Source organism: Alexandromys fortis, unplaced genomic scaffold (assembly GCF_014885135.2).
Source record: "Alexandromys fortis isolate MF-2015 unplaced genomic scaffold, M_Fortis_MF-2015_v1.1 scaffold_311, whole genome shotgun sequence".
NCBI classification, from domain to species: Eukaryota; Metazoa; Chordata; class Mammalia; order Rodentia; family Cricetidae; genus Alexandromys; species Alexandromys fortis.
Window position 1 is genome coordinate 8545 of NW_026068208.1, and position 15349 is coordinate 23893.

At 42.6% G+C, this 15349-nt stretch overlaps 1 protein-coding gene across 1 annotated transcript; it reads right to left on the reverse strand.

Moving 5' to 3' along the window:
* Nucleotides 1-2105: 2105 nt before the first annotated feature.
* LOC126493288 (stromelysin-1-like) lies at nt 2106-10758 on the reverse strand. The gene is given in 11 exon segments (XM_050130249.1): nt 2106-2496; nt 3799-3902; nt 5469-5628; nt 6011-6144; nt 6966-7023; nt 7026-7109; nt 7232-7396; nt 9008-9133; nt 9246-9394; nt 9489-9733; nt 10585-10758. Coding segments are annotated over 11 exon segments (1422 nt in total). The 5' UTR covers nt 10681-10758; the 3' UTR covers nt 2106-2395.
* Between the last annotated feature and the right edge of the window lie 4591 nt (nt 10759-15349).

A 15349-nucleotide genomic window follows, 5' to 3' on the forward strand; every position in this document is an offset into this window, starting at 1 on the left:
ACACACACACACACACACACACACACACACACACACACAAACGATGTATATCTGCTTCCTTTCTATGTTGAAATAGAAATAGTACGGTATGCCAGTGTTGTGTTTGGATTTTCTCATGTCCATTGGGGGCTTGCTTTTTGCAAACTTATTGATAGAGTTCTTTGGTATCATAATTTTCTGAAAGTCGATGATGAAGCATTCTCAAAACTAATCAGTCAGGTATGGCATGCTCATCTGCCATCTTAGCACTCTTTAGAAGACAAAAGCAAGCAGACTGTCTCAAGAGCATGGTCAGTCTGGTCCACACAGTGAGTTGCAGGCCAGCAAGGGCTACTTGGTGAGACCTTGTCTCAAAAATCAATAGGTCTTTGTTCGTTTCTAGTCATGTCATTCTGCATAGCATACTAGCATAAAAATAAATGCCAGCCCTCACATAAAAATAAATACCATCCCTCACACTGATTTTTTAATATTCAATTGCCTAATACAGTTAAATATAAAGTATTCTTAATTACTTGAATTGCATTAAAATGGCTATCTGAATTACACTAAAAATAAAATTTAATCAGTATTTTTAACATGGATAAGTTTTCAAATAGTGCAATTCTTTTGAGCAGACTTAAAAGTCAATAATATTTCTAAATACTTAAACAACTTTAATAAATCTAATTAATCAAAAATTGAATTTTTAAGTCAGCTCTCATATACTTTTTAAACACTGTGAAATGAAAAGCACAGTACTCAGGACAGCAGACTATAGACCAAGGATCATGACTAATCAATACTATATAAAAATTTTACATATATATATATATATATTTCTCTGACTCGTAATGTGCTGGCGCTCATCTCCTCACCTAGGTCATAGCCCCTTTTCCGTTGGTTTATCCCTAATTCCTCAGCAGATCCTCAGCATCTGCTTTCCTTCCTCTTTACCTCAGGTCAGACACTCCTCTTTCCTGTATACAGAGTATTGGGCCTTTCCAGGACCAAAACTTCCCAGGGCAATGGGACTAAGCCTTTCTGGAGCCTCCAGGGCCAGCCTGCATATAAAATCTACAGAACAGAATCAAGATAGTGAGCCAAGGGGCCAGAAGTCAGGTCACAGGAGTTTTAGAGCCTTCCTTGATGCTGCCCGTCCTCTGTAGAATGCTCTTAGAATTTTCTTCTGTTTATGATTAAGGCCTTCTCCTCATTTACCAAACCTGCCACCACAGTCAGGCCCTGTTCTGTGGTTCCACCAGCCTCAAATGTTCCCCTGAAAAGACACAGTTCTAAGAAGAGTCTCCTAGAAGTCGACACAAAAGTGTGCTTTCTTTTTTGACTCCTTAGCCTTGTAAGCGCTTCTTCAGATCTGTGATGTCTTGTGTGTCTTTCCTGGATGTGAATGATAATTATAATAATCCCAGTGAAGTCAGGAACTGTGAACATATTTTCAGGATTCCATGTCTCCAGTCTAGCACAATGCCTGGCACATGGAATGTGATTAATACATTATTTCAGAATGAATGGATAGCCTAAAGGTGAGTGAGCATCCACTACATGCTTAGGCATTGAACGTAAGGGCTGCTCAGGGATGAGAAACCTGCTTTAGAATAGCCATTGCAGACAGATGTCCACCATGAGGCACACACAGACACAAAATGAGCTCAAGATGATGTTTTCATGTGCGTACAGTGTCGATTGAGGGCAGTTGATGGCTGAGACAGGGAGGGACAGTACTGAGGACATACGTAAGCTAAAGGGATAGACTTGATCCCTTCACCTGCAAAATGAGGCGTTCAAACTAGATTATTCGCTGTGAGTGTAGGATTCATTGCAGTTATTAAAAACCAGACCTAGAACATGAGATTCATCTCTAGCTTTTTCCATTAGGTATGACAAAGCCATATGAAGTCTAGGTGGGGAAAACACACATCTGTATTTTCCTGTTTCTGGAGTGCTTTAGGGGGTGAGTGGTACTGTTTTTTATGAATAAGCTCACTAGTAGAGACAGCGAGTGTTTACCTGTAACGACCCAGTATCTCAAGCTTTGTGTTGCTCAGTTCCTCAGCACCCAAGATGCTGAGTAATCGTTCTGAAAATCAACGTGCAAAATTCCTTGATTAAATAAATGATACATCAATTTTTATTAGATAAAACAAATAATCTACATAAATGTAGTCGCTTATTTGTTGCCCAGGACTGACCCCATCTTCTCCAGGTAACAGACATGCTAAGGGTGCTTCTGGATGTCCTGTGACCACGTGAGTCTGGCTGGGGAGACCCACAGTTTCCATCTGGGTCTGTCATAGCACATACTGGGAGAAACAAACTTCTTCAGTTCACAAAGACTCGGACGGAAAACTGTCAACTTCAGATAAAATATGCCAGATAAAATATCCTCGAATCTCTTCTAACAGTTGAACCAACTGTTACTCTTCAACACGTGGGTCACTTTCTTTGCATTTGGGTCAAACTCCAACTGTGAAGATCCACTGAAGAAATAGAAAAACCCTGCATGTAAAGACAAGAGAAAATGTGAGCTACTTTCTTCTACATAGAAACTTGGAAAGATAAAATGCTCAGTAAGAGGTAAGTAAAAAACAGAAAGAATCAGGATGTGACTCAGTGGTATGACACTTGCCTAGAGTGTCCAAAGTTGTGTGTCCAAATTCTTGCCTAAGAGTGTCCAAAGTTGTGTGTTCAAATCCTTGCCTAGAGTGTCCAAAGTTGTGTGTCAAAATCCTTGCGTATAGTGTCCAAAGTTGTATGTCCAAATCCTTGCGTATAGTGTCCAAAATCATATGTTCAAACACTTGTTGAGAGTGTTTTAAGTCATGTGTTCAAACCCTTGCCTAGAATGTCCAAATCATACATTCAAACCATGCCTAGAGCATTTTAAGTCCTGGGTTGAAGCCCTTGCTCATCAGAGAAAACAGCAACAAAACAACACAGAGTATCTCTGTAGTTTTAGTCTGCGTCAGGAAAAATGTCAAGCATTAATAAAGCTACTATTTTTAAAAACTTGATTGGGCAAGAGCTCTATGACGTAAGCGTATCTAATTCCATCTTTCTGATAACCATTGAAGTTTAGGCAGATGTTAATATTTGCTTCGGTGTACTTGCCAGGGAGGGAAGGAGACAGCACTGAGTCTGTGTTACAATCAGAAAAAATAAAAAATAAAAACATCCCTGCTTGTTTGAAACTAAGCTTTATTTCCTTTGCTCCAAGTACTTCTTCTCCCGTCATCCTTCCAGCCCTAGGGCTGTTTCTGGCCCTAAGGAGCCTGTGACTGAAGCTCTACCCCTTCTCCTCCCTGCAGATGTGGCTCTCAGTGTCAGTAACAATCGCCAGCTTACTCTTGCATAGGAAAAGTTCCTTAAGTTTCGGTGCATGGAAAGATGAATATTTACAAGAAGCAATGCTGTTAGTCACTAACTGAGTCTGGAAAGACAGAGAAAGTCTACAATTGAATAGTGGAAACATGCATTTGAGAAGGCCAGCCAGCCTTAAAACAGGTCAACCACTGGCGGCAGCCTTGGAATAGCATGGATCAAGAACGGCAGCAGCTCATGCCAGCACGGTGTCTTCACACATGTGTGCAGAAGAAGAGTCTGTGTTCATCAACTTCATGAGTCAAAAGAGCTCATCTGAAGGAGAACAGTAAATGCCACCAAAGCAAACGAGTTGAAGTTCTTGGGAGAGAGGAGAGTACTGATTCTTTAAAATCTGTTATTAAAAATGATGTAATCCTCCTCTGTATCTCTCATAGCATTTCAAGAGCCCTATTGCCAACCGAGTGCAGGTCCTCTTACCGAATGCTTCAAAGACCGCATCCACCTTTGAGTCAATGCCTGGGAAGTCCTTGGCTATCTTCCTGGGAAATCCGGGCTCCATGGATCGCTTCTTCTCATCAAATCTGCAGAAGAAGCAAGAGTGCAGTTCAGCAGTGAATGGAGGGCGTGCTCCCCATGCCCGTGAGCCTGTGGAATTCCAGCAAGCTTTCCAAGTTCTGCACATAAATGTCAAGCTTCTTTAGTACCATGTGTTTTTCATAAGGTAAAAACTGAGCTCTTAAATCACAGCTACTTTGGGAACAAGACAACTGCCTACTCCAGCAATATTGTTTGTTACTGTCTTTCTTAAGCCTGGACAAGAGAATCTTCAGATCTTCTTTCAATCACAATCATCTACACAGATACAGCTACTTGTTTGTATTGTCGTGTGAATACACAACCGTGTGTACATATGTCTGCATATAAGTGAACACACGCACATATGTGTGGACTAAGTTACTGGTCAGAAATACGATTTCCATGGCTAGAGGGATGCCTTAGTGGTTAAGAACACTTTTGCTGTTCTTTCCCATGACTGCAGTTCATGTCACCGTCCACAGTCAGATGACTTACAGCTGCCTATAGTTCCAGCCTCAGAGCATCAGGGGGTCCCCTCTTCTGGCCTCTGTGGACACCTGCACACCACGTACACACTTTTACACAGATATGGCCTCAGAAATCGAAATGGAATGTTTGGGGCTGGAGTGATGGCCAGCTGTTAAAAGCAATGTCTGCTTTCACAAAGGCCACAGGTTAGGTCCCTAGCACTCACATGGTGGCTGACAACCATCTGTACCTCCAATTCCAGAGGAACTCTATGCGCACTTCTGCCTAAAGGGTACTGCATGAATGTGGTGCACGTGTAAGCACACACCCACACACACAATGCTCATAAAATGATCAATTTTAGAAGTTGGATATTAAAAACAAGAAACTATACTCTCCAGCTCACCACCATAAGGAGGCTGTCTATCCTTTCCCTACTCTCTGCACTGAGTTCTCTATGGAAGCTCCCTAGCAAAGGTGACTGAACGAGACAGAAATGAAGTAAGTGTGGTTTGGGCCAATGAGCTGCACACTGGACCGTCGGCCTTGATGTCTCAACATCTGGACTGGGGGCCTAGGACTCAGGGAGTCTGTGAGGAGGCCTGAGTGGAAACCATGAAACTGGTCTGCCTTTGTGTCTCATCTGTAACCAGGCAGAGGTCATCAGTGTGTGAGCTCAGCTGGAGTCTTTGAGAGATTGACAACCCACACATAGGAACAATAACTCTGGGGCTCTGGCAGAGGAGCGATGAATGGGGGCATGGGCTTATTATGAAGTTCAGAAACAAAGACTTCATGAGGGTGGGGGGCCTGAGCTTAAAGTATGTGCAGGATTGAGAATAGGGGCTACACAGAGTGGGGGAGGGGAGGAGATGCATGCTCTAACTTAAGAAATGCCTGTTGGAAGATGTGTCCATGGTTCTAGATCCCCAGCCCCCAGTTGTCAATGCTCCTGTGTGGGTTTCTGACCCCCACAGTTTTCAATGCCCCTCTTCTCACCCAGAGAGGGAGAGGGAGGAAAAGCGTGAGGCCGAAGCATTTTCTCTAAGGCAGAAGCAATTCTCAGGTGGTCTCTTCGCAAAGCCATGCCCCCAGCATCTCACCTCCAGTATTGGTCGCCCACAAAGAAGTAGGTCTTCTTCGTCTCCTTAGCACTCACAGCGGCGTCAATCTTCCTGACTATAGGAGGGAAGCCGAGAGCGTGGATGCTTTTAGGGTAACCTGCTTGCTCCTCGTGCCCTCGGACTGCCCAGAACTGAGTTCCTGTACAAAAACGAAAGAATGACAGAAACATCAGTAGTGTTAAAAGTCCAGGAATCATGCCTTGCAATTTGGCAATACATTCTTTACACCATGTCTTTTCATGGTGAATAAATTTAGGCCTTAGCTGTGTGATGGGCATTCAAGAAAAATGCCCAGCTGGAAAGAATCAACAGAGGTCAAATGAGGGAATTTTCAACCTGGCAATGTATCTCCCTGAGTTCATTTTTAAACTGTAAATAAAATGTTGGTTTTATGTGATTCTTTATTATCTTTGCCTATTTTTTAATTACACAGAATTGGACATAGTGAAGGAAAGCGCTGTTCACTTTTCCTGCCCAAAGGCTTGTTCCACTAAGGTAAAGCAATGCTATGGAAAGGTCACCTTTAAAAACGAAGACAGTGTCTCTGCTAGTAACCTCATAGGCAGCATCCATGCTGGAAGGAAGGGATGGCCAAAATGAAGAGATCAAATAAAAACCAGGTTCGGGGGTCCTCAAAGATTTTCGCCAAAAATGCCTAAAAATAGATGTAAGAGAAAGACAGGTGACAAATGAAAAGCAAGCTTCCATCTTTAGTGTGTTACCCAACATTCTCTCATCCTCTGGGTTGGGCCACCAAAATGTAGGAATGTCATTACTGGGAAATAGCTCTCTCTGGGTCTCTCTGTCTCGCTCCCTCCCCACTCCACAAAGGAGACCACAGCAGTCCTCTTGCCACAGGTTTCCAGACAGCATCTGGAAAGCAAAACTCTCCATCATGTCAGTGTCAGCTAATCGGCTCAGCATAAGCTTTAACCACACGCAAGACACAGGAAACAGCATGCAATTAGTAATTAAAGTATCACCCACACTTCCCATAGTGAGTAAGTGAGGGGTGTGTGTGTGTGTGTGTAGAATGTGTGTGTGTGGAATGTGTGTGTTTAATGTGTGTGTATGTGTATGTGTAGAATGTGTGTGTGTGTGTGTGGAATGTGTATCTGTGGAATGTGTGTGTGTGTGTGTGGAATGTGTGTGTGTAGAATGTGGGTGTATGTGGAATGTGTATGTATGTGTAGAATGTGTGTGTATGTGAGTGGAATGTGTGTGTATGTGTGTGGAATGTGTGTGTATGGGTGTGGAATGTGTGTGTGTGGAATGTATGTGTGTATGGAATGTGTGTGTGGAATGTGTGTGTGTGTATGGAATGTGTGTGTAGAATGTGGGTGTGTGTAATGTGTGTGTGTGTGGAATTTGTGTATGAAATGTGTGTAATATATCTATATATATATAAACATGTTACTATCCTTTCTAAGCATTTTTATCAAAAGTAGACAGGGATTTAGAATTCTTTTGTCTGACCTGTCTTTAAAAAACAAGAATTCTCCCCGAAGGGTGCTGACTGCATCAAAGGACAATCAGGGCTGCACATCAGTGATAACTCAGGTTCCGGAGTATTAGGCTTGGAGGGTACCACGGGAACATCAGGGGATGCTGGGGGAGGTCCTAAAGGGAACAGATTAAAGGAGGCAAAGTTAGGAGAAATGTGGCCCCTGTCAGTTGTGTGCTTCCCCCAAACTCTCTAGAACTCTGACTTGGATTACGGACAAGTATGTGGTATCACTCACCGTAGAGGGACTGAATGCCATCCACATCATCTTGAGAGAGGCGAAAGCGGGCCAGGTCTGTGGAGGACTTGTAGACTGGGTACATCAACGCTTCAGTTTTGTCTGAGTGAAAGAGACCCAAGGAATGACCAAGTTCATGAGCTGCAACCAGGAATAAGTTGGTACCTATGGAAGAAATCATAAATAATAGTTGCTTATCCTTAACAGCATGTATATCATATAGGTGAGCAGTACACAGCATTTATTTCCTTCCTGAAAACACACAGGCTTGTACTCACTTTGTTTGCTGTCTCATTGAACAAAACATGTGTCTTTGAAAACTCGTGCCTGAGCTCAGTCTGAAGGACCTCGACTCACCCAGCAGTCCTCTCTCTGGCTTCAAAGGGTCTGAGCAGCAATCCTCACTCATCGCAGTGGGAATAGAGATCACTTATCATCTAGCATATCAGAGCTCTCTTTTCCCTCGCCCACGAAAAACTAAAACTGCTCCCTGTGGTTAGCACTTGACAGTTTCGGGATCGGTCAGCTCATCTCAGGTGGTATTCATCTCCATCTAAAACCCTTCACTAACCCTAATCCTGCGCTTCCCATTGGATTCTGCCTACATCCTTTCTCATACCAAGTCCCAGACGACAACTGAGGGGAGAGACGGCATAGGGTTTGTAAAACTGGTCTAAACATAGCATGCCTCAGTGTTTGCTGTAAATGATCTCTTGGATTCTAACTGTGCTCACTTTCTTCTCACTGTAACGGTGGGAGACAAGCCCCTCAGGCTGAAGCTGCGAGGGGATGAGATTGGTGAAACTCTGACAGATGTTCCCTGTGGATGATGCGGACCGAGGAAGTTCTCCTTTTAAAAGAGGGTCCTCTGTGGGGGCGGGTCTGGGCAATGCTAATTCCATAACACGAGAATTTTATTCAGTGCAAAACTTATATTTGTACTTTCTAAATATATCAGTTCATATTTTTATTATGAATCCCAGTTAATCTCAAAAGTAATAAAATTTATTTCAGTCAAGTATTTTAAAGTGTAGTCAATCCCCGAAGTTACGAAAAGAAACCTGCTTAGACAGCTCTGCCATTGTCCTTCAGAGATGGTTCTTTTCTTTCAGAAACTGATAAAAAAAAATCATCCTTACTAGAACTCACAAAATTGTAAGCTTATTAAAACCAGCCAACCAAACAAAAACCGCTTAGATTTCTGAAGTTTAATTTTGGCTTCTGGTTTGAAAAGTAAAGAGGGCAAATGACGGGAATGGATACACTCCCTTGTTGTATTGCTTGGCTGTCTACAGATGGATACCATTAGGAACCTTTAGTAAGAAGAGCCTGTAGATCAACAAGATCTACAACTACTAAAAATTTCATGATTTTTCCTCTTTATTGGAAATAGTTTTTCCTCATGCATTATATCCTGATTAGAGCTTCGCCTCCCTCTGCCTCTCCTAGCTCCTCCCCACCTCCCTTTTCCCTAGACCCACTCCCTTTCTGTCTCTCATTGGAAAAGAAGAGGCTTCTAAGGCATACCAACAAAACAAAATATAATAAGATAAAAAAAAAACCATCACATCAAAGTTGGACAGGTCAAACACTTAGTGATATATTTTATGTTGTGCTTATTAGGAAAATAAATGTTTTTTAGGCACCAGAAACTACACTAAGCAATTATTAAAACAACAACAAATAAACTGTGTTCCACTGGAATCCAGAACACATTCTAGCATTAGTAACGAAAATTTTCCAACACTGAGTCCAGCTGTGAGGCAGAGCACTAACCTGTGGTGTCCTCTGTCCATTGTTCATCATCATCAAAGTGAGCATCCCCGTTAATCCCCAGCCCAGGGGCATACGCATGAGCCAAGACTCCTCCAGGCCCATCAAAAGGAATGAAGTCTCCATGTTCTGAAGGGAAAAGGTACATAGTTAGAACTGACAATTGCTGGTTAGGACCTCCTTGTCTCATTTTCAGTAAGATGCCACTGGGCAATGTGTGTTTCAGTTCTTGGGCTTTTACCTCCAGCTGCGAAGGAGATCATGATGTCCGCCTCTCCTTCAGAGAGCCTGGAGAACCTGAGCGGGGTCACAGCCTCCCAGACTTTCAACGCTTTCTCAATGGCAGAATCCACACTCTCTCTCGGTAAATCCGGTGTGTAATTTTCAACCCTGGATGAGAGAAGTGGAAGAAGGAAGTGTGTGTGGCTGCGAGGCCTCTGGCAGTTGCTAGCATTGTGTGAAAACTTTGGACCCAATTGCCTACCTGTAGGTGAGGTGGTTTTTCCTCCACTTTGGCGAACCTGGAAAGGTAGTGAAGCCACCAACGTCGGGGACGCCACATCTGGGCTTGAGCATCACATCCATCGTGTTGGAGTCCAGCTTCCCTGTCATCTCCAGCCCGAGGAACTTCTGCATTTCTTGGATTTTTTTGACAACAGGACTACTGTCCTTTTGCTTCATGAACAGCTTCGCATCTTTTGCAAGGCCGTAGTAGTTTTCTAAGTATTTCTAACGGGATAAATACAGCTTTGAAGTTTCAATTCTGATTACTTTGATATTGCTATTTGTAGTAAACGTCATACACCTTCTTTATTTCATTCATCACGACAGGATCTCAATATGTAATTGAGGAACTCCTTGAATTCGTGCTCAGATGGCTTGAACTCATGATACCCGCATCTGCCTCCCGAGCCCTGGGATTACAGGCTTGGACCACCAAGCCCATCAATGGCTTTACTTTTCTTAATCTCTTTGACCTACTTTTCTAGTTCGCTGAAATGTAAGCATAACACTTCATTTAATTTGTCTGGGATGGCCCCTTCCTGGCTTTATTTTTGCAACAGTGTCTTTTTTGTTGTTAAAGCAATGGAAGTGAGAGGAAATTCAGAAGGATTTAGTGCAGAGAATGTCAAAAGGAACAAATAAGCCTTCGTGAGAATAGTTGTCTGTTTGGGGTAATTTTATTTAATTCACTCAATTTTCCACTTTTCATAGTGGCTTACTAGGAAAAAGTTAGGCAAGCCTCTCATGAACTAACACTATAAATATTTTTCTGAGCTACACTGGACTCAAGCCCTGAAGGATGGTCCAAAGCAAGGCGCAGTTGGTGCTCTCGTCCCTCGTCACCCCTGAGCCTCCAGTGTTAGTGCTGCTGCCACTGCCAGCATGTGTGACCTTCAAAGTACTACCCAACACTGACAGCCTTTGTTTCTTCTATACCAAAGGAAGAATCATGTGATTTTGAGACCTTCTAACACTCCTCCATTGCAGAACCACTCCTACACAGACAGTCAGAACCAGTCTGTGGACTGCAAAACTGTGCCCTGCCAAAGAGCCCTGAGGCCATTTCCACTTCTTACCTGAAGAAACTCCATGTCGGAGTCGGCGCTACTGTGCAACGGATAGGACCAGCCAACTGCCACACACAGCCACAGCAGGACTAGGAGACTCTTCATTTCCACGGCTTCCCCTGGCTCTGAGCTGCCTTCGCTGTGTTCTACCTTCTCCTATGTCCACCCTCCTGAGCCCGACTTTATAGAGTGACACTGTTTGTGGCGATCACCCGCAACCTGACTCATCATTGCTTCCACCCAAGTGGGACTGCTTCCAAAAACCAAAAATCAAAGTCGGGTGATACAACCTTCTTTACCAAGTTCTCTGAACCTTCTGAATTTTGCAAGGCAAAACAGTGATTAATCTCCCGGAAATGCTTCCTGCCTGACAGGAGAGAAAACTGGGACTTTTTTTTTAATTTGGAAAACTTAACTATAGTTCAGACACAGTAATGTTTGTGACTTGGGTAGAAGTGGACTAACTTAGTAAAAAGCCCAAGTTATGAAGAACTTCTAAAAGACAAAGCTGAATACAGAGAGATGTGTCTAAGGGAAATATGTACCTATATAACTAGAGGCCATACTGTCTGTCATCACAGCTCTTACAGTATGTTGTCACCAGTGCCTATACGACATGACGTCACTACAGCACATACTATATGTCACCACACACTGTAAGCACAGGATGAAGTATCCAGAAGGGAACTGGAAGGGGAAAAAAAATCACCTTTATAAATTTTTTAACCCACTACTGATTTTTCATCTGCTTATTTATTGATTGATTAGTTAAGACAGAACCTCAGTGTGTAGCTCACTGTGGAGATGACGCTGGCCTTGAACTCACAGAGATTCACCACCTTTGCCTCCAAAGTAATGGAACTAAAGGTGAATGTCAAGCATGCCCAGTCAAGAATTTGATGAACAGAAGAAAGCGGATTATGAGAAAGAAGCTAACCATCTGGGGGTTTAGTCTTAATTCTGTAGGCCATTTGTTAAAAGAAAATGAAGCCACAAAAGTTTTTTTTTCCTTAAGACTCATAGAATTAAAGTTATTTACTGGGCTGAAATGTTTTAGTTTTATCTTATATACTTTTTATCAGTATTTTTCTCTTGTCTTTAGAATAAAATTAGTAGATGCTCTGAAGCTGAAAAAGATACCCAAGGTTCTTTGCTTATGCTTTTCTTTAACTTGTTTCTCTTCTTGTCTCCCTTCTTCTAGTCTCTCTCCCCTCCATTTGTCTCCTTTCTTGTCCCTTCCCCTCCCATCCTCTCTCCTCCATCCGCTCCTCTTTTCCTCTCCCCTTCCATCCTCTCCTCTCTTCCCCTTCTTTCTTCTTCCCTCCCCTCCTTTTCCTATCAATCAGAACCCTCTTATATTGTTGGTGTATGGCATGAGACTACAGCGAAGACCTCAGACACTCTTATAGAAGTTGTGTTAAGCTCAGGACCCTCTCCCCTTTTCTTGCCCACCTCCCCAGTCTTCCCCATCACTGTAGACTGCTAGTCTGTAGGTCATTTTCTCGCTGAGGAGCACCCTGTGCTGAAGGTGAGAACTGGGTCATTGTGCTCACAGAGGCATCCCCTTTGCTGCCTCCTTCCCTTTGCACGTCTTTCACATTTCCTTTTTGTTCAATTTGTTTTTCCAGTTGGGAAGATATGTAAAAACAGGGTCACTCTTCTGAGAATGAGATCACCACACTGGAGATGCAAACCAGACGCCTGACAGCCAGCTGCCCGGAGGCTACACAGCACACTGCACAAGACATCCATTTCCACTCTAAGTTTTCTTTAAAAGTCTGTCAAAACCAGAGTTCTATAATTCTCTGTTCTTTAGATGAGGCAGGATCTGTATTTTTGTTTGACTGAAAGAAGAGGGAAAACTCTGTTGATGCTGATGTGAAGACCAAGGGTTAGTGACGAACTTTTAGAGGATCCAGGATCCAGGAAGGGCAGAGACAAGCAGTGATGGGCGAGAGTCTTCTCTTTTGTGTTAATTTCATTGGTTAAATAAAGAGACTGCCCTGGCCCTTTAATAGGACAGAAAATTAGGTAGGCGGAGTAAACAGAACAGAATGCTAGGAGAAAGAAGCTGAGTCAGGGAGTCGCCATGATTCTCCCACTCCAGGCAGATGCAGGTTAAGATCTTCCCTGGTAAGATACCTCGTAGTGTTACAGGGATGTTAGAAATGGGTTAGATCGATATGTAAGAGCTAGCCAATAAGAGGCTGGAACTAACGGGCCAGGCAGTGTTTAAAAGAATTGATGTGGGAGTGTCATATATCAATCTGTTGATTTCATTGGCTGAGCAATAAAGAAACTGCTTGGCTTAGCTTAGAGCATAGATGGGAGGAGGAAACAGAATAGAATTCTGGGCAGAAGAGGAAGTGAGGTCAGACTCTGCTCTGCTCCCGGAGAGACTGGACAGCTCTGCTGGAGCAGAGACGCCATGCTCAGCTCTCCCAGGCAGCTGCGACCCACGATGGACTTAGGCTAGAATCTTTCCGGTAAGCGCACCTTGGGGTGCTTACACACATCATTAGAAATGGGCTAGACCAGGTGCGAGAATTAGTCTGTAAGGGCTAGAGTTCATGGGCCAAGCAGTTCTCTAAATGAATACAGTTTGTGTGTTGTTATTTCGGGCATGAGCTAGCCAAGCGGCCGGGGTGTTGGGGACGCAGCCCCGCCGCTCCTATTTCAACAAAGAATACAGTTTCCATGTAATTATTTCGGGTAAAGCTAGCCAGGTGGCGGGACACAGCCCGCCGCTCATATTACAACAAAGCAGAGAAAGTAAGATAAAAAAGGCAGGAGAGTCATGGTGACCACAATTCCTCCTAGATGAATGGTTTTTCTTCATACTGTTTAGCTGAAATTATCACTAACATACATGTTTGTCTATTTAAAGTTAAGAAGGAGGGTCTGAAAGATACGAGCTTATATTCCCAGTTATACAGAGGTGATTGACAAAATGGTCATGCTGTTCTTGAAATGAACAAACCTGTGCTATGTAATAGAAAGATGCCTTTATGACTTGAGACTTCCCTGGGAAATCCTTTCCAGTACCAGCCATCATTCCTCATTTTCCAAAGGTGCCCTTCTGTCAGTGCATTTTTCAACCCGACTATGGTGCGATGGCTTATGTATCCATCTTCACAAGTTCCTCTAAGTTTCTCGACACACTTCATTCTGTATTCCTGGCTCTAGCATAGTTTATGGAATATAGTATACACCTAAAATAATGCTTAGACAGTAGATTAATATATTAATCATGAATGAAAGGCACATAGAAAAACAAAGTTTATAATTCATACAGATAATTTTGAATTCTTGGATCCTATAAATACTCTAACAACCGATTTTTTATTTTTTCTAAATATTAGTTAATTTATTTATTATGTGTGTTTTCTTGTGTTCTCACAGGTACTTCTGGGTGTTTGCAACATGACATTTGTGCAGAGGTCAGAGAACAACTTTCAGGAACCGATTCTTCCCTTTTACAGTATGAATGCCAGGGATCAAAGTCAAGCTATGCACTCAGCTGTGAGCATCTTTACTCTGTAAGCCATTTTACTGACCTTCCAGTAATTGAGTTTTTGAAAGCTTTATTTATACAGAAAAAGTTCAAGCTATCCCCTTAAATTTTTTTTGTTAAAGGATTAAATTGAATACATATGTATGTCTTCTGGCTATTCAAACTAAGGTCGTAGAACCAACCTTTTTTTTTCTCACAGTGAAAGAGACAGTCAGATTGTACTCTGCTGTTTGAATATAAAAGTATTTTATTACTGAAAAGGAATAGATAAAATAAACTAAGTGAAAGGAGAGGAGGAAGGCAAAAAGGAAGTCAAGAAGGAAGGAAAGAAGGAAGGAGGAAAGGAAGAAAGGAAGGAAGGAAAGAAAGAAGGGAAGGAAGGAAGGAAGGAAGGAAGGAAGGAAGGAAGGAAGGAAGGAAAGGAAGGGAAGGGAAGGAAAAAAGAAAAGAAAGGAAGGAAAGAAGGGAAGGAAGGAAGGAAGGAAGGAAGGAAGGAAAGAAAGAAAGAAAGAAAGAAAGAAAGAAAGAAAGAAAGAAAGAAAGAAAGGCGGGAGGGAGGGAAGAAGGAAAGAAAGAAGGGAGGGAAAGAATGAGAGATGGAAGGAAGAACGGAGGGAAGGAAGGAGGTAAAGAAGGAGGGAGAGAGGGATGTAAGGAAGGAAAGAAGGGGAACAAAAGGCAGTGAAAGGGAGGGGAGAGGAAGAAGAAAGGGAGGAACAAAAGGAGACAGGACGGAGAAAGGAGGAGGGAAACAATATTTATTTTGAATGAAGAAAAATATGTGAACACTGGGAAAATGTGTATTTCCAACACAGAAATGGGAAAGACAGTCCCACAGAACAATCATTTATTGCATGGTTTAATATATGCAAGGATCTAATAGCAGCTAGTTTTATGAACCTGGCCTCTGAGTGACCAGAGACCTGGAGCTAAAGTCAGTCTGATCCAAACTTCACAGGTTGCAGCTGGTTCAAGTGACATCTGATAAACCTTTACTTCCTCTTCCTGTTGGTCACACTCCTTCCTGACTAACAGGTCATGACAGTGTGCAGTCCTTGCTCCGGTGAGCAGATAAAATTGCTTAGCTCTACACTAATTATCAAGTATCTGGGTCTGAAGTGCTTCAAAATACGCAGACTAAGAGTTCACATTGCTTGATAAAAATCTAAAAGAAATTTAGGGGATGGGTAGTAACAAAATTAATTAAAGATACTAATTTAGATTAATTTTTAAATATGGGAAATAAAGAATGGAGGAAGA